Below are 20,120 nucleotides of genomic sequence, written 5' to 3'. Positions count from 1 at the left end.
AAAGTGAAAACCATAGAGAAATAAGTGAAAACGTAGTAGGCGCATTTTACTAAGCATGCTTTTGCTTACAACTATTAAACTAAGCATGTTCAAAATTGAGAATGCTTTGCGACGTTAGGCTACTAAACGCTATTAGCCGGAAGTTTACCTGAATAAGTTCCAAAGTGACGTGGCAATGCTTTTCTCGATAGCTCCATCGAACAGATCCCGCACTTCACTCGCTGTTTGCTGAACCTTAACCGCTTCTCGGTAAGACCGACCGAAGCTTTTGCCATCCGTGTTGTCGGAGGATTCTTTCGTTTTTTAGTCATTATAGGATACTGACTAACTGAAGACTATCCTATCTGTAGTTGGGCAAAGCTATGCTGTTCTTACAACTTGCCAATACCTTGCCTTGTCCACTCCCAGTGACTACCTACTATTCTTCTAGAAGCGAACTCTTATATATAGCGACCTTTCTTATCTGTGTTTCTGATTGTGAACATCTGGTCGGAAACTAGGCTATTTTCTTGATGTAAAAAACTTGCGTAATAAGTAGGCTTTATTGTGTGCTTCTGCGATTATTTTCTCCTGTATCAATCACCTGCTGTTATATAACGGAAATGAAATCTTTAATTTGTTTTCGTCATCATGCACTGGCTACATAAATCCATCATTATGTGTTAAATCTGTCAAAGGATGACATCTCGCCTGGTGCGAGATGTCCAGATTTCCCAGCCAGCAGACTTGTTTTTACATGTCATGCACTGTGATTCAACGTCTGCAGACGTTGAATCAATGTAAAAATGACGAGTTTTGCTAGCTGGGTTGTGTGCTTTTGTGAATGTGCAAAATCGCCCATTACGTAATCACAGAAACTCTTTTAGTGGAAGGAAGTCGAGTTGCAACCGTGTTTATCTGTCTACTATTCTTTATTCACATTGCAAAACATGTTTGATGGCAGGCGTTAGAACTTTGATCAAAGCATTTTCCCGCAGTGTTCAAAATGTTCTGTAAGAGAACTCCTTGCCATAAAAATAGCGTCTTTTTTCATCTGTATTTCTGAACATCTGGTCGGAAACTAGGCTCTTTTCTACATGTGAAAAACTTTCATAGCAAGTATCCAACAGTCATTTTACCAGAGCAATATTGTTAATTGGTTCAAACGGTGAAATACAAACTGGCATAGACGTTGACAACTCAACGTAGCCTAGATTATTTCATCTACAAAAGAAACCCGTTGTGTCGAATAGCACGAAACGTGTGTTGCGAAATGTTTGATGCCAGGCGTTGGAACTTCGATCAAAGCATTCTCCCGCAGTGTTCAAAATGGCGGTGCTGACGCCTTGGGAGTTTCTCGTGTGAAGCGTCGCTTTTAGACCTTGCTTTGAAGTACCTGGCGCAAGAAAGTTTACGTAAGTCAGCACTTTTATGATTGCATCACATGATACCCCCCCTTCCCCCAATTGTTCCTCGACCTGACCTCGACCTCTCTCAGTTTTTTTTCCTTTATAATTTCCTTTTTTTCTTTTTTTTCTTTTCTTTTTTTTTCGTAAGGCACGGCGTTTGTCGAATAGTGATGGCGTGTGTCGAGTGACCTCGTCACCGAAAAAGGCAAAAATCGCAGCCCTGTTGGCACTGAGATTTTCATTTTCCACTTTTCGGTTTAAGCGTCTCGACAATATTTTTATTGGCTTTAACCGGTAAACAGTTTCTGCTCAGTGGTCCATTAGGTCCATTGCTGATGAACAACAATGCTGAAACAAGTAAGTCTTCTTCGTCGTATGAGCTATTCTTCCGGACTATATGTTTGGGCATGATGTCATCAGCCACTCGACAGTCTCGTCATCCAGGGCCTTCAGTCCAAGCGTTCCATGTGGTGGTTGATGAATTGTGCAGTCATGGACGACATGGTCTACTGTCTGGTCTGTGGCGCCACACTCGCATCTCGGTGAGAGAGCCAGGCCCCATCTGCACATTTCTGAACGAAAGCGACCGACGCCGGTTCGTAGGCGGTTAAGCCGGACCCACGCAAGTCTTGCGAGGGACATTCCCGGAGGGTGGGGATCGACGTCGGGTAGGAAATCACGGAATCGGGATTCGGGAGGTGTTGTTTTGCCACTCCATGTTCCATGTGTAGTTCGTCCAGTGTGCCGCACTTATTCCAAGATATTCAGCGTTGTTCAGAAGCTGTCGTGCGGCGGGCACAAATGGGCATCTTGATTTCAGTCGCTGCTGTTCTCCAGGTAACAAGTGATTGCAGCCGTGTGATGACCAAGTTCATTTGCAAAAATCTACGTTTGGTTTCAGCTGAACTTATTGCAATTATGTCGGCTGCATAGCCGAGTGGTGAGAGCTCTGGTTTGGCGCCGCTCAAGACCATGCAACTGTGTCTGTGACAAGACACTTATAGGCACACCTGAAGGTGCACACGATAATTGGCTTCCATGACTTCCTGTGTTTGATCTTCAACTACCGTTCTTGAGCAAGTTCATCGTCTGTGTTATATATATGGTCAGGGTTGGCATCGTACAATCGGGAATAGGACTGATGGCATGAAGTCGTTCCCTATTTCTCGTTATCTCTGCTCCCCTTCTTACCATGGAACTTCGATTGCTGCAGGTCATAGCTCTAGTCTAGTACAACAATTTCTAAGTTTATCACATAATTTTCATTGTTGGTGTCAATCATTATGCTTTTGTCGAGCAGAGCTTGAATAAACCGATTACGCTCAAAAGAAGCATAGTCTCTACGTCGAGCTTTGAACTGGTCAAACAGTATGTTTTTAAAGGAGCAGTTTTCTTAAATTTGAGGACTCATGTGAACATCTTCATTAAACACCTTTCTTCTTGAACACCTTTTTTATTTGAACGAAGCAACAGTTCATTTTAACTTGACGATTTGGTACTAAATATTCTCTGTCTGGAGAGTTTCTGACAAGAGCGCTCACTGCTGAATACAATTGTTTAGAAGCGCCAGATCCTTTGCGAATTCCTGGGTGGTCACTGGTCAGTTTGATGCAGAGACCTCTGAGCGTGGCTCTAATGTTCGTTTCTGCGAGACTTGTAATTGTTCAAATGCAATGTTGGAAAACTATTCCACAGAGCATCAACAGCACGATGCGAGAACGCAACTCAACTCACACTGAAATTGTTACCTGCTTTCCACCCGACATTGAACTATATTGTACAGTTTCCGGTACAAATTTGCGGAACTCGAATAGCTACTGTAAACTTTGTCGTAACTGATGAAATCAATTTATAGAGTCTATAAAACTGTTCAATCGAAACGTTGTGGTTCAGCAAGAAGAACAAAAACATGAAAGCTTAAACGAGCCCCCTTGATCAAGATTTTTTTTATTTTGAGGAGATGAGCCTTTCAGTAATGCAACCCTGTTATCGGGCGACAAATTTTTTTTAGCTGTTCTGTCCCTATCTGCTCCCTTGTTTGAGGTGACCACAGCTCCGTGACCACATGCCAGATTGCCGGTCCGGTTGTTTTTACAAGCAGCACATGATGGGTGTGGCTTATATTTTGATCGGCTCTCAGCATCAGCGATAGTGTCACAATCAATGTGCGGGGCCTCGCGATGGACTGCTTTGTGTCTTCAACGAGCGTGTTGTTTTGATTGTAAAATTCTGGTGCGATGTGTTATTATTGGTTATGACCTGAAGTAACCTTTGATCGCGAATCGTTGTTATGTAACGTAGTTCTGGAACATTCTGTTGTTTTCACAATTGCCAATATCGTTTGTCATGATGTCACAAGGATGTTTACCAATGGATCTCTGATTGCGAAATCATTATTATGCAATGCATTTTCTAGAATCGTTTACCCTACGTGACAATCTAGAAACTTCGGCTTGTTTACGATTTAATGCAACTTGACAGAACCATTAGTCCTATGACGTAACATTACGTAACCTTCTCGAAGTTACTATACCGAAAAACCTTCTATAAATAGTGGTGTAATTTGTGTAATGTTTGATATGTTGAGTTGATTATTATGATGAGTTGGTGATGAGAGATCATTGTTGTAGTAGTAGCAGTCGGTAACAGACGCAAAGATTATTGTTGATCGAGAGTTGAAGTATTGAATACGAGTAAAGCAAAGTTGATGCTAATATAATTTCTGATTGAAATTAGAATCGTATGAGAAGCTGTGAGTGGATTACGTTAAACTCGATCAATACTCGCAAGCATTGGAATCTATTGCTGTTTACTGTTGCTGTTATTTTGATTAATTGCTGGAAGTGGTGAACCATTCGTTGGAGTCCTTCAATCGTTTTTGTATATCATTTCACCAGTAGAACTATCCGTGAATTTAATTGACTGCTTTTCGGTTATAACCCATTAAACTACGTCATTGAACCTTTCCAAGTCTCTTTTCTGGTAAGAGATAGAAAGAAAGCGAGAAAGAAAGAGATAGAAAGAAAACGTGAGCGGCCCATTACCAAACTTTCACCACACACAGTTTGGGAAGCTCTGTCTTCAGAGGACGGTTGAGGTTGAGCACCCCCGGCTAGACGCATCTATCCCGGTGTGCAAGTTGTGCATCATCCATAGACACCATAAATAGCCATAGACAATCTATTTAAGGTGTCTATGGCACCATCATACGAACCTGATCAGTTGACTTCTTCTTCCTCATGCAGGAAGCGTTGACCTTCGCGCGCGTTCATCAATTCGACACCAGTGACGTCACTCAGATCGCGAAGTTGATCGCCGGGATGCCAAAGATGAACAGATCGAGGCTGAGGACTGTCGTTATCACCCAAGGCCACCAACAGACGATCGTCGCGACCGGTAAGTTGGTCAGGACCATCCTGTAGACTGTAGAGTGTAGACGTACCGTCATGCACCGGCAACCCTCGTCACAGGAGACAAGACGATTCCACATACAGCTTCACCAGTTGCGGTGGAAAGTGTAAGGAGAGAAACTTTAAAACATTTGCTTTTTATTTATACTTGTAAACAAACACATGCATTGCATGTTTCTCATCTCGTGTTGTGTGGAGATAGAAAGCGGTTTAAATGTTTTTTCGCTTGTCAGGTCCTGATGACGTAACATCGTACCCGGTGATTCCCCTAGATGACGACCAGCTGGTCGACACTAACGGTGCCGGTGACGCCTTCGTTGGAGGTGAGTGATCCGAGGGGGGGGCGCCTGCACGGTCATCCGGTGCTAACAGCTTCAACGATCAGCTGCGTCCAAGACGAAATTTTAATGTTAATCTTGATCGACTTATACTTTTAGATCAGGTATCGACGGTTCAACTCTCGGCGTGTGCGCCTCAAATTGTTCGCCCCGTTAGCTCAGTTGGTTAGCGCGTGACTTCGTAAACGAAGAAATTTCAAGATCAAGCTGGGCTGGTTCGAGTCTCGGGGTGTGCACTTGAGCAACGCATTCTAAGGATTGGTCTCCATTCAGCGGTACCTAGTGAATGGAATAATTCCCCGGCAACAACACTTCAACAATCGGAAACTTCAATCTCGGTAACCGACCCTGCGTCAAGAGCCTAGATGTCAGCGAAACTACCAGGAATATCAAGGCTTGGTCAGTCCGACGATAAAGATTCAAATCCAAACTCGGCACCAAACGAGTAGAATTATTTACAATCAACAACACTCCAAACCTTTGATGATAAATATAAATATTGTGTCACAAAAATAACTATTATTTTTGCGTCCAATGTGATAACACACAGCAAGATACGACGAAACAGACGACTAGAAATCGGGAAAGACTATGCTATGCAGTCATCAAGGACTGCTCCTATTTGATGACGTGTGTTTAAGAGTCTCGCCGAGACGCGGCTTTCGGGAGTTGTTGTAACGATGTACAGAATCATTCCTCGTTTAAATTAAATCTCCACAGGTTTTCTGTCCCAGTTGGTGCAGGAGCGGCCCATGGGAAAGTGCGTGGAGGGAGGTCACTTCGCGGCTAATACAATAATACGAAGGTCTGGATGCACAACACCAAAAGAGTGTCCCTTTGAATGAAGCCCATGCGGTTCCGGTCGTTGTGCGGTTTGTAGCTTCATCCTGGCATGTCAAGCTGTTATTTCTTTGACCATGCACATAGCAAACTATCGTGACTAATGCAAGATTTTAAAGCATTTATACACAAAACAAGCCTGGTGGCTTATTCTCTTAACATATTTTACAACACTTCACAAATGCATTTGTACACTGATATCCTCCACTGTGCGTTCATGTTGGTACTTTGTCTTTATTACACAACATATTTTACCTGCGTCATCATGAGATTGCTGCATGACGACTTGTGCTAACATTAATGAAGTGTCATTTCTCAAAAATTTTCAACGATTTGATCGCAATCCCTAGATGAAGTTGAGCAAATTGTCGTGATCACTGTGCTGAGGTCGGCGCCATCCGTAGTTCGGCAAGCTCTTTGCAGTTCCCACCATACTTGTGGTGCAAGATGTTGTGTTTATGTATTTTTCTTTCGCATCAACATGTCTTGTCCATTCAACAGCAAAGACTTACTCGTGGTGGAAGCCTGGCTAGCTCAGGGTTACCATATTTGAAAAAGAAAAATTCCCGACAGTGCATGACTATTTTCATGAAACCATATATAGCACTACCGAACTATTAGCCATTAGAATTAGTCAAGGAGTCTATATCAAAAATTCACTAGGCTTCCTCCTCTATGACATTTCAAGTAAATCTCTGATTAGGCTATATTTGCGAAATCGCCTGCTTTTATAGACTGTTGGAATGTTCTAGTAATTTTCGCAGCATGTGATCTATATCTAACCAATTCTGATTCAGCACAACGGTCAATAAGTTGAAGAAAGTTCCAAAGCTCCAGAAAGTTCTAAGTGGTAAACATCATTGATAAGGAAAACGCTCTGTTACATCATAATTCCGTACAACCTCGCAGTAAAAAAAATGGCAGTGTTGCACAGTACGATTGCAGATGCAGTAAAATGAACTGGCTGAGCGAATTTTCTAGAAAAAAAATTCTAATTCCCCCAAAACGCCCATCATAAAATTCTGGACATTTGAGCATTTTTTAAAATTCCTCCCGGACGCAAAATTTAACACTAAATTCCGGACATGTCCGGAATTTTCCGGACGGTATGGCAACCCTAGAGCTAGCTCAAAGTTTACGAGAATTGTTCTGTGATGATTGATGGCTGCTCGTTGCGGAGCGTTGAAATAAATATTTATGCCATCCACACTATAAATTGAAGCATTCGTTTTGAAAGTCTGCATTGTATAAACTCCAGATCTATCAACATGAACGGATATAACGATAACAACAGCAAAAAAGGACCAGGAATTCTCTGCATTACTTTTTTTTCAATTCAATTTATTTGATTTGAATTATCTAGATTTGGCTACTTTAAAACCACAAATAGGCCTATACTATTCTTATTAGCCTGTGTTTCCTTCAGAAAAATAATCACAAGATCTCAAAACCTCTCTGCGTGTTATTGCTCAGGATACCTTTCAAATACAATTTTATGCTACATGTTTTTTCGCCCATCTAAATTTTTTAACCACGGTAGTTCGCCTAACCCTCATTTTGCAGCTCACCCAAGACCTAAAAGATGTTTAGTTGTAGACTAGGCTTGATGGTCTATTCAAGTCAAGAAACTTATTTAAACTCAAAATTTCGAAGAAAAAGAATCAAGACAGGGCTGTACGTAGGCTAATTTGTAATAATCTCTTTTTTCGTTTGGTGGCTGTTCAAATTAAAAATAGTGATTTTCAAACGCTGTTTTATACTTATTTTAAACCTTTTGCTTTTGCCATTTTTTCATTTTGTTGGTGTGGAATTCGTGTGTTTACTTTAAGTTTTGTACATATTCGCGCCATCAAAGAAAAATAAATTGAATTGATGTCAGGAAACCATTTTTTCTTATTTTTATTTTAAAAAGGGAAGTTTTCTTAAACGATTTAAAAAGCAAAACCAAGTGACATAGTCATATTTCTTTCAAATCCTTTTCGATCGCAAAATATTCGTAGATTGAGCAGTGAGCACTTTGGCAAGGTGAATGAAAGTATCCAAATGTGGTTCCTTTTGTAGCCTATCACAAATGGAAAAATCACCACGCTGAGTTAGCCTACTTACATCGTAGGGGAAGGTGGGGTTAGTTGAGTCATGTTTCAGATTTTTCCTTATATTTTTTTACTTATTGTAGATTCACCTATGAAACTCAAAGTGAAACAAAGGTAATGAAGTATGCTTGCTACTACCCGTTTATCAAAATGCTATCTCACGTTTAATTGCCATTTTTATTACCTCGAACACAGAGCACCGTTTGACTCAACCAACCCTGCAGGCAGGGTTAGTTGAGTCAGTGGGTGGGGTTAGTTGAGACGTAATAAAATTCATGAGATGCATAATTTTTGGGGGCTATTGGGCACCGCCTCCATCTGGCACCTCTGATTTATACCATCAATGAACGTTTATTGTATCCAGGAGTGGGGAATAACTTATAGTTTGTACTGTGGGCCACAGGAAATATTAAAAATACCAGGCGGGCCACATGGCTCCAAATTCACCCGTTTCTACAGTCTTTTCCTAAAAAAAGAGCTTCACTGCCACCAGACCCAAATTTTCCTCGATTTTGCCTGACTTCATGTCGTTTCTCTAAAAAAATTGAAAAGAAAAAGGTCTTCACCGCAACCAGGCTCAAATTTCCCTCGATTTTGCACAACTTCATGCCATTTCTCTGAAAAAAAGGTCTTCATACCGCCCAGACCCAAATTTCATACGTTTTATCGAAAGTGAATTGAAATCTAATGCTTTTCATGCTCCACTGGCCACATTATATTGCTTCGCGAACCAAATTTTGCCCGCGGGGCCGCAGGTTCTCCGCCTCTGAATTAATCACCAGTGGGACACTGTTGTCGGTGCACGCCAAATGTGCTCAACTATTGCATTGGAAACATGTAGAACTACTACTTCCACTGGGGCAGCACGAGTTGCATCCAGTACAGAAACAACGAATCGAGCAATTCCCAGAACGTTGATGGTGCCGATCATAATGACCAAATCTCCTCTATCCCTAGAAACAATAGACTCAACTTGATAGACTTAGCATCAGCTCCAGTTTCATTTACCTTCTTCATATATCTACGAAACGTTTCTTTTGTCCACACCAACTCATCCTGCTGCCTTTCTTATAATCTTAACGACAATCCATCTTCCACTAACTTCAAACCAGCTTCAAAAGTCTCCATAGGCCATCGTCCACGACCAGTTTTTCTAAGTTTTTTTCGTGATTTTTAAGACTTAATTTGAAAATATTTTAAACTAAACAGAAAAGTAATACAGTAGATAATTAATCAAATAATAGCTCATTTTGTCCAAGTAACTGATTTAATGATACGCGTTTAGCAATTCAAATGCAGAAGTAAGATTTCAGCAGCCTGCAACTTGAGGTAGGGTTAGTTGAGTCACTGCCTCAACCAGCCCCGCAGCTATTGACTCAACCAACCCCAATCCTTCCTCGTGACAATTATTGAACGTATTATCTACACGTAAAGCTTTATCAGTCTTACACAAATGCACTGCGAGTAAGATAGCTATAAATTATATGAAACTTTAACGCTATCTTCGCTCACGCCTATCATAGCTTCAGCATCCCAATCAACTTTGAGCTAAAAATATTTACTTTTTAGTCCAAAAAATGGCATTTTTCTGATTGTATAATCTGTATAACTTACACAGTGCTAAAACAAGACGGACGCAGTCTGTAGCGCACCCAGCATGGGGCTAAGGGGGCTCAAGCCCCCCCCAAACCCGCCACTAAAAATGAAGTTTTTGTATGTTCCTCATTTAGCCTATACATTTTGCTTACAGGTTAGGTATGAATAAGACACAACAATACAACAGGGCTGAGCATTATAACAATATATTTTACATATTTAACTTAAAAATAGTTTTAACAGTTGAACATTTTCGGTTTAACTTAAGCTCTCATCAGGAATCTGAAAATATTTATAAAAATGCAATAAATTTCAACTTCTTGAAGGTAAAATTACATTAGGAAAAGGCAACTACATAAATAACTACCTACGAAAAAACTTGCTCCACGGGGAAGGTGATACATCAAGTAGGCTAAATGTTGAAGAGAATGGACTCGACCAGCAAATAATTGTTTGTTTAAATTTGAGTTATAGCGTTTGATTAACAGTGCTTCCTGAATTTTGGTGTCAAATTGGGATTTGTCTTTGCGTAAAATTTTAAATGAGTCGGCAGAGAATTTTCGATCAGAGCAAAAAGAACATTCCATGATATGGTCTTTGATGGCACTTTTCTTTAACTCCCTATAAAGTTCAGATGCTCCTGTACTCTCGTGGTCAAATGTCTGGTGGACATACGTACCGATGTACCGTACGGTACGTCAATGCCGAATCACACGGACATGTAAAACTGTTTACGACGTTTGAGCAGAGAGACGAAGGCGTCTGGGACTTTAGTTGAAAATACGAACTAAATTTGAATGTTTTGTAAGTAGAAAAAACGTCCACATCAAATTTATTGTTTACAAATTTAGTGTTTTGTTTCAAAGTGTTTTCGTGCTAGTTGTTGTTTTCGCACTTATTTGTGTTGGCAAACGAAAATCTAATTCTGTTTTGTCATACATGACGAAAACGTCGAGATCTATAGAAGATTGCAAGAGTGGACGTAGGGATGAGGAAGCTGATGGTGCTAGTAGCATGGGGTTCACTAGGCCAACTTCTAATCTGATTGAGAGAACGAATCCTGATGTATCGGCAACCGGTGGGTTGTGGGCTGTGAGCAGTGGCGTAGCCAAAGGGGGGGGGGATTTCAACACCCCCCCTTTGGCACGCGTGTTACGTCACGATATTGAGAATGATGCTTTCAGTTTCTTTATGTCTTTAAAACAAAGTTTGCCTAATTTTAAGCGAAACTGCATTACAAGAGCGAGTTTTGCCAATACCAAACATTCAAATATCTCAGCTAGGAATTAGCAACAAGAAAACATAGAGACTTAGTTTTATTTCGAAAAAATGCCGAAGAAAACATGATCTTACCCCATAAACATTGGCTCGTGAAAAACACGAGAAAGATACGTGTTTTTTTACCCCAGTTTCTCGTGTAAAACCCGTGATGTGCACCCGTGTATTACACGGGTGTTTGCACAAACGCAACCCGTGTTTTTCACGACTTCTAAACCCGTGTTTTACACGGCATCTAACCCGTGCTTTACACGACTTCTAAATCCGTGTTTTACACGACTTCTAACCCGTGTTTTACACGACTTCTAAACCCGTGTTTTACACGGCATCTAACCCGTGTTTTACACGACTTCTAAACCCGTGTTTTACACGGCATCTAACCCGTGTTTTACACGACTTCTAAACCCGTGTTTTACACGGGTGTTTGCACAAACGCAACCCGTGTTTTTACACGACTTCTAACCCGTGTTTTACACGACTTCTAAACCCGTGTTTTACACATCAAACCCTTGTTTAATATGGCAATTTATTTGGTACCAAAATCACACATGCCAAAAAACACAGATATAACTGAAGATAGTACAGCCGTTTCACACATCATCAGTTGGGCGAACCGTGCTGGATGAAGATGTCCTTGCAACTGACTGTCTTCTTATTCTCTTTTCAGCTGATTTGAGGAATTCTTGCACAACAGCTTTAACATCGCCCATGGTTGTGTCTTTTGTGTAACTGTATGTTCGAACTGATGCTGTAAGCAAAAAAGAGTTAGTGCTTAGTCACAAAGCAATAGGCTAGCAATAGATATACAGAATTCTTCACGGATCAAATATATTAAAAATAGATTGCAACATACGTTCATTAAGCAGGGTATACGTGCAAAATCTAAAGTTTAGGCTACATACCATAAATTACAAAAATAAGTTTGCAATCTTTAATTGGGCGCTTGGAACCGCGTTGACCCATCCAATTAAACTTCGTCATAAGCTTATCCGTAAATACTCCAGAAAGAATTTGCTTTACGCTCTTTTTGTAGTCCGTCGAAAAATACCGACTCAAATAAGAAATCTGCAAAACAACATTTATCATATAAAATTTAGACTTCACGGTTACATTCCATAGAATAAACGTAGAGCGCACTCATACTGCAAGCTGTTAAATTTCATTGTTAACAGTCAGGGCTGTGGTGTCAGAGCCGTAACAATGTTTATAGTTTAGCCAAAGGAGTCGGAGTTTTAAAAATTGCACTGACTCCTACCCCTATATAAAATTGAGGAATGCTCTACATTGCGAGGAATTTTAAAATTATCCATTGTCAAAGTGTCAAAAACTTTGGGAAATGTATAATTTTGACCATTTTCAAACAAATCGTTGTTTTGCTGCAATCAATGCTGGTTGAAACTTTCAAGAAATTTGCAGCAGTACCGACATTGCAAAACTGCTAAGAGGGTGAAAATAACCAGTATTTCTTGTATGTCTATTCTATGAGGAGAGTCGGAGTTGTGATACCGATTCCACAGCCATGTTAACAGTAAAAAAAAATTACCAGTTTATTTTGAACAGTGCTGTTTCCCAGGTTGTGTTCAAGCTGATCAAAATCCTCCAGGCTGTTGATGGGAAAAGATGGAATGTCCGAAGGGGGTTCCTCTATTTGTTGAGCTGGGGCGCTTCTTTCGTTTGTCATTATTATATCCAATTATTCGTTGACAGAATTAAAGTTCCCATAATTTCCAGTTGAGCAATTCGAATTCGTTGAACTGTGTGAAAAATAAATAGTTGCTTTAACATGATTTGGTGTTAGCAAAGGTGCTTTGCTTTGACAATACAAAAAGAATAGCTCCCAGGCTAGGGCAGTTGTGATTTAAGCAGCTGCCAAACAAGAAAAGCGAGTGGTAAATAATACTGCCAATTAAGAACAATGCTCTTGTAGGGGCGCTCACGTGAGAGACTCAACAGATCTTCCAAAATTCGAGAAACTGAATTTTCAAAATGCGCTGCTTGTGAGTAAAGATGGGAGTTACGAAGGATAAAAAAGAGAGTAAACATAAATAAACGAAGTGAAGAATTATAGCTAAAACTATATCATCACACCGATGCAGCTGAGCAATTGTTGAGCGAAGTTAATCGAACAAGTTTCAAGATTTTAATTTAACCAGGTGCAAACCTTCACTTTGCAGCGCAACAAATTCGTCACAAGATATGTTCTTGGTCACTTCAGGCGTAGTGTCGATTGCAACATTCAACTGATTGTCATCCAAGTGAAAATCAAGGACTGATTGTTCGCGCTCTGGACTTGATTGCTGTGGTGCCCTCACAGAGGAAGATTGTGGAAATTCCGGAACTTGTGGCAGTTGCTGCAAGGTTGTAGCAACCTCAGCTGCTCGTACAGGAGTAGAAACCTATGGAAGATTTAGTGACCGTCAGAGTGAACATTAACAAAATATATTTAGTGATATGCTTGGCTCCCTCTACACCCTCAAGTGTCGCACACGAAAACAAACTGACAACTATGTTATTCAGGACTGTCCAATCTATCGCGTTCTAACTAGGGCACATGCTGGTCTCAAAATCCTGGATGACGACAGCATATTTAGGCAACGTTCGAAAAGTTCTGATTGAACACCTTAATCCATGCTATTAACCTTAAAAATAAGATTGCAATATTTTTTTTAAAATCATATTACTTTTAGAAACCGCTCAATTTCCCTAAAAAACAACACCTAAAAATCGTCAAATTTTGGGATTATCATAATTAATAAGTGATTAAAGTATTTGTTTACTTACAGTAATGATATTTTCTGACTCCGGTGAGTCGCTTTCATCTGTATATGCAATCCTCATAGACAACCGGCAATTCCTGCATTTATAATTTGAAAACAGTTACTTCAGCTAGATGTCATGCTTGCCCTTGCTTATTGGTACATTACCTACTGATATCTCGTCAACATCAACATATTTTGCATATATATATACAACCAATCATCATGCTATAAACGTAGAAATGCATGGGTGTACGGTATCTTAAAGGATTAGCTTATATTTGCATCACGGTGTTGTCAGGTACAATGTAACAAGCCAAAATGTACTTACATTAGATACAATTTATACAACAATGTTACAAAAACGTTATATACAACTGCCACGTTAGTGTAACTGTGACTTCAATGCAATAAGTTACTATAATGCGAAGTACTGGCATGCACCCATGTATGATAATTAAGTTAAGAAAGGGTAAAATTAGTTTTGAGCAGTTAAAATCAAAATGAAATGAACAAATATCAGGAAAAAATGAATGCATTGTTATACCGCTTTCTTCTTTTCGATTTAGGTTGTCTACTATCATTTACTTCTTCTTCACTAGCTGCTGTTGAAGCCAAATCAGAAGTATTTTCAGCATGTTGTAACTTTATCAGTGCTTTGGCCAAATCATCTGTTGCAAAATATTAACAGGTCATCTTCCGATAACAGTGATCAAGATTAGGAAAAACAATACACTGGAGAATAAGATCTCATGCATATTGCATATGGAATAATAACAATCTGCTAAAGCGGTTAAATGGAAATTACACACCTTTTTACAGTAATATTCATACCCAAATTTTTGTTGAACATGCTCAAAGAATGCCCCAAATTCAACGTAATTTTTCAAAGTTTTCTGGGGGAGGACTCCCAGATCCCCTGCCGCTGGGTGTCGCCTTCGGCAATTACGCTGCCAGGCTTCGCCGCCGACCGTCAAACCACCCCTCCTCCCCTTTCAAAATACCTAGCTACGCTACTGAATTGGATCATTGTCATTGGGGCCCGCAAAGCATATTCCGCACAGGGCCCGAAATACCCTAAGACCGGCACTGTACTGGGGCGTTTCTTTCGTTTGTCATCATTACTGCATAAGCGTAGCCAGGGGGGCAAAAGGGGCCATGCCCCCCCCAAATTTTCAAAGTTTGGATTCCGAAGTTGAACCCTTTGTTGAAAATATAATATAATTTGTATAAATTTAAATCGTTTTCCAAGACATCTGGCTATTAACACCCCCAGGATTTGTTTTAGACACACAGAAAGACACCAATAAATTTTGCAAATCGTAAATCGCGCAAAGTTGATGCGATTTACGCTTCTTTAAACTAATCTGTGGAAGCAATTTCAGAATCGCTTACTCTGTTGGGTTTTTGTGTAGCTGAGTTTTTTGTGTTCTCTAATTTCAGCCGCAGTTTTTGCCCATTCGTGTGTAACAGCTACCTTTAATCAGTTAATAGCTGTTTATCTGCCTACAAATTTCATACAATTATTACCCTGAAAGTGTTTCCAGAAAGCGCTATAATCCATAATTTGAGTGTAATTTTGCAAATTTTTTTACGAGGGAGCATGCCCCGGACTCCCCTAAAATATGCGTGCTTTTGGCACCCTCTAACCCCCTGCCAGCCTTATTGCTTCCCTTGCTTAAACAAAATATATTTAGTGATATGCTTGGCTCACTCTACACCTACAAGTGTCGCACACAAAAACAAACTGACGACTATGTTATTCTGGACTGTCCAATGTATCGCGCTCCAACTGGGGCACATGCTGGTCTCGAAGTATTTTCAGCATGTTGTAACTTTATCAGTGCTTTAGCCAAATTATGTGTTGCAAAATGTTAACATGTCATCTTCCCATAACAGTGATCAAGCTTAGTAAAAACGATACACTGAAAAATAAGATCTCATGCATATTGCATGTGGAATAATACCTAACAACCTGCTAAAGCGGTTAAATGGAAATTACATATCAAAAAATTGACAGCTAATTAAGACAAGCAGCTGTGCTGCAACAGAAACAACAGAGCAAACATAAATTTTGTTGCACAAAACTCCATATATTGGAAAACATATTATATACATATAGGTACATGTTGATTGTTGAATGAAACAACCTTGACACTTGGCAATGTAAATTAGTAAGAGAGAATCATAAGGCCAGTGAATTCCAACTCTTAAGTCACCATAATTATATATATGTATAATATAGCCGGCCATTGGGTACTCTACTGGCAAAACCCTACCTCTGATTGTTTCCAACTTTTATTTAGGTGCCGTATATATTATAACTTAATGGGTAGTATAAATTAATATTAATGTTTACCTGTTTTGTACATAATTCGTACATGATACTTTTTCCAATTTGGATTGACATCTGAATTTTGTAGGCATAACTGGCGAACCTTGTAACCGGAAGCTCAGGCCAATAACATTCCAAAACATCATTATCATGAAATATCCATTTCTCTAGGACAAGATCAACTTCACATCTTGATATAAAGTACAAGACTGAAAATGCTCTCAGTCATAGTCTTCATATATTTAATCTACAGAAGCACAAAATAGACTGGACTTACTTAACATAGACAGTAAAGCATTTTCAATCAGTGTTGTTTCTCAAGACTGCACATTAAATGATAGGCCAATCGAGTAAAACTATTCGTACAATAGAAATAAATGCACTGTCTACACTCTACAGCAAGCCCTGTAGCCTGTAGGTAGGTACCATACTTCGATAGATGACAAAAAACAGGCACAGCTTTTCGCTACCTTTTTGAACAGCACTGCACCATTTCGGTACGGTATGTTCATCGCGATTCGTGCACAATCTTTTGGTAAAAAGAAAGATTGAACCTTTTATCTTCAGGCGCTTTTCGGTAGATTTAAATCAGTTAATGATTTCTAAATATAAATGGAAGATTAATTAACACAAACCTTGTAGCCTACTTAACAGTCACTCTAAAAAGTCCTCTCCTAAGCTGATACGCAAATACTTTGTGACATAAAAAAATGGCACAGAATTTCACTGACTCACAGGGATATTTAATCAGGTGACCGCTGGTAACCGCGATATAAGGTTTACGAAAAATAAAGGGGAGAAATTCGGTTTTAATGAAAATTACATAATACTGTATTCCTGAGTTGCACAATTCCTATTGTAAAGATATTAACATAAAACACAACAAATAGCCTACTAGAGTTGAAAATTTATTTTAAACGAGAAAAACAAGATAAAACAAACTTGCTACTAGCGTGAAAAAAACACGTGTATAACACGTTAAAAACACGTGAGTATACAAAAAAAGTGAATATGCAACTGCCGAATTTTTTTAAAGATATTAACATAAAACACATCAAATAGCCTACTAGAGTTGAAATATTACTTTAAACGAGAAAAACAAGATAAAAAAAATTTGGTACTGGCGTGTAAAAACACGTGTATAACACGTTAAAAACACGTGAGTATACAAAAAAAAGTGAATATGCAACTGCAGAGATTTTTTAAAGATATTAACATAAAACGCATCAAATACCCTACTAGAGTTGAAAAATTACTTTAAACAAGAAAAACAACATGAAATAAACCTGCTTCCGGCGTGTAAAAAACACGTGTATAACACGTTAAAAACACGTGAGTATGCAGAAAAAAATGGATACGCAATTGGAGAATTTTTTTAAACATATTAACATAAAACGTATCAAATAGCCTACTAGAGTTGAAAAATTATTTTAAACGAGAAAAACAAGATGAAACAAACTTGGTACTGGCGTGTAAAAAACACGTGTATAACACGTTAAAAACACGTGAGTATGCAGAAAAAAATGGATACGCAATTGGAGAAATTTTTTAAAAGTATTAACATCAAACGTATCAAATAGCCTACTAGAGTTGAAAAATTATTTTAAACGAGAAAAACAAGATGAAACAAACTTGGTACTGGCGTGTAAAAAACACGTGTATAACACGTTAAAAACACGTGAGTATGCAGAAAAAAATGAGTATGCAATTGGAGAAATCTTTTAAAGATATTAACATAATACGTATCAAATAGCCTACTAGAGTTGAAAAATTATTTTAAACGACAAAAACAAGATGAAACAAACTTGGTACTGGCGTGTAAAAAAACACGTGTATAACACGTTAAAAACACGTGAGTATGCAGAAACAAGTGAATATGCAACTGCAGAAATTTTTCAAAGATATTAACATAAAACGTATCAATTGATATTCTAGAGTTGAAAAACTTACTTCAAATATGATATAAAGCATTATTGCAATTGATGACATGTGTAAAAAATCTCGTGTTAATCACGTGTTAAAGAGGTGTAAAAAAAACGTACCCCAGTATTACACGAGTTCCCCCAGAATTTCACGTGTTTTTCACGAGCCAATGTTTATGGGGTATCCTTTTGCTATGCCACCAGACAGCACCAGTTACAGGAATATTTATACCCACATTGTTGTTGAAAATGTTCTCAGAATGCACCAATTCAAAGTAATTTTTCAAAATTTTCTGCGGGAGGCCCCCCAGACTCCCCGCCGCTGGGTGTCGTCTTAGGCGAACACGACGTCGGGCTTCGCCCGCCGGCCGTCAAACTCTTCCCCCCCTTAAAAATTCCTGGCTACGCTACTGGCTGTGAGTGCCTTTAAATATTAATCAAGGGATGGGTATTGGCCTATTGTCACTGTCACTATTGTCGCAAATTACTTGGCCGACATTTCTGAATTAGCCCCCCCCAAACTTTTTTTCTGGGTGCGCTACTGGACGCAGTTACCCATAATGCTTATTATTTCAAGCAATTAATCTTCACGAAGTCATGCTTGGTTAGTCAGAAAACAATGGTGACTCAACTAACCCACTGACTCAACTAACCCCACCTTCCCCTAACAAGGCGTTCATTCTAGTGTAGGCAGGGGCGGAGGGGCAGGGGAGGCGGATGCTCCCCTGCCCTCAATTTTTCTGCAGATGGAGGGGCAGGGGGGCAATGGTGCCCTTTTAAAGTCATGTAAGCTACTGCACATTTTGCAATATAACAATTTCTGCTATTCGCTTTTAGCCTAAGTATAATCTTTCATTTTGCTTCAAAATAATATTTACGGCACAAAATTTTGCAACACAGTAGGCCTACAGGCCTTAAAACTCGTTTTTTTTCCGGCAGCCATCGTGGCCTACCGGAAGCTCCTTTTCGGCAGCCAAATCTGCGTGCTTGGAGACCAAAATACAAAAAAAAAATAACGACAGCACAAGTAAATAGAATTAAACTTGCAACAATGCTAAAATGATCACTTAGCGTTGTTGAAGTCTGGGCCTGGGCGACGTCCTACAATAGAATCGTTGCACCACGCAATAGATTGTAATCCAGTACTGCGGGACTATCTAACGACACTCGCACGAGTGTCTCCAATGTGGCTGATTTTAAAGAAGTTCGCCACTACCCTAAAATTCTTTTTAGCAACGAAAAACAACTTTCGACATGTGTTGACGATGACGGCAAGGTAATAAAATAAGTATTTCAATGATGTGAAGGACATTAGGCTACTAAAAGAAGCATAATATGATCCAAAAATGTTTTCCCCTCGGATGTCAACTAACCTCGTTCTCCTTTTTAACAACTCTTCAATGTCCGACAACATCGAATCGACATAAAAACGACAATATTGCCAGCCGATGTAAATTAGCACTTTGGATTAACACTTTGTTAAAATAAACGTCGGGAATTACAAACAAGACTGACAGCGCTGGTGATCGCAGATGAATATATTCCATCAATATCCCTCACAATGCAACAGTGGCGATTATGACGCGCTGACCTAATTTTGCGCCACTCTTTGATACTACATATTTTCCACAGTTAATCCACGATCATTCTATTGCAAAATTAAATAATTGGCTAGAAGAGACCGGCGGCCAAACTTGGCCGATTGAGGAGGTAGCACCGGCGGTCATTCAAGCACTACTTAGCGGCCATGGCTGCAGGCTGCTTTAAGGCTTGACAGTAGGTTACATCATGATAACATAGCATAATGCCCTTTTTTGTATACCGGACACAAGTAGGCTATCATTACTCAATACATAGTGAGCTAATAGATTTAGTAAATAAAAGTGCCCTTTTTTCGTAATCTTGCCCCCCCAGTCAAAAATCGTTCCGGCGCCCCTGAGTGTAGGCTACGAGTCCTGTCTGCAATTAAAATGATATAACTTATGCAGAAATCTACTGAGTAGAAGGCTACTAAATTTCAAATCCATTTTTGTAAAAATAGTATGAACCTGTCACGTGGTGAAATACTTTTACAGTAAGTTAGGTTTACCAACAATGTTCAGTCCGAAACAATTTACGAAACAGTCGTCAATGTTGTGACAGTAAAAACGGTCACAGACAAAGT

At 39.4% G+C, this 20,120-nt stretch overlaps 2 protein-coding genes across 5 annotated transcripts in view; one reads left to right on the top strand and one right to left on the bottom strand.

Moving 5' to 3' along the window:
* LOC145787957 (adenosine kinase-like) overlaps positions 1–7,853 on the top strand; it is a 49,399-nt gene extending 41,546 nt beyond the window's left edge. For both annotated transcript variants that reach the window (XM_082599795.1, XM_082599796.1), the window contains 3 exons: positions 4,634–4,784; positions 5,032–5,121; positions 5,857–7,853. In XM_082599795.1, coding sequence (XP_082455921.1) covers positions 4,634–4,784; positions 5,032–5,121; positions 5,857–5,981 — 366 coding nt within the window. In that variant the 3' untranslated portion in view covers positions 5,982–7,853. The remainder of the gene's footprint in view (positions 1–4,633; positions 4,785–5,031; positions 5,122–5,856) is intronic.
* Positions 7,854–11,477: 3,624 nt separating this feature from the next.
* Positions 11,478–16,507, bottom strand: LOC145787554 (uncharacterized). Of its 3 annotated transcripts, none has more exons than XM_082599318.1 (5): positions 16,059–16,507; positions 14,247–14,370; positions 13,725–13,797; positions 13,105–13,339; positions 12,493–12,697 (listed from the first exon to the last, which is right to left on the bottom strand). In XM_082599318.1, exons 1-5 carry the CDS (start codon positions 16,069–16,071, stop codon positions 12,627–12,629), a joined length of 516 nt encoding a protein of 171 aa, XP_082455444.1. In that variant the 5' UTR covers positions 16,072–16,507; the 3' UTR covers positions 12,493–12,626. The 3 variants fall into 3 exon arrangements, with proteins under 3 accessions (XP_082455445.1, XP_082455444.1, XP_082455446.1); XM_082599320.1 differs by having other exon boundaries at positions 14,288–14,370; XM_082599319.1 differs by lacking the exons at positions 13,725–13,797; positions 14,247–14,370; positions 16,059–16,507 and adding exons at positions 11,478–11,691; positions 11,846–12,008 and having other exon boundaries at positions 12,487–12,697; positions 13,105–13,246.
* Positions 16,508–20,120: the final 3,613 nt, after the last annotated feature.

Source organism: Aplidium turbinatum, chromosome 18 (assembly GCF_918807975.1).
Source record: "Aplidium turbinatum chromosome 18, kaAplTurb1.1, whole genome shotgun sequence".
Lineage (NCBI taxonomy): Eukaryota > Metazoa > Chordata > Ascidiacea > Aplousobranchia > Polyclinidae > Aplidium > Aplidium turbinatum.
This window is presented reverse-complemented; position numbering and strand designations above follow the sequence as displayed.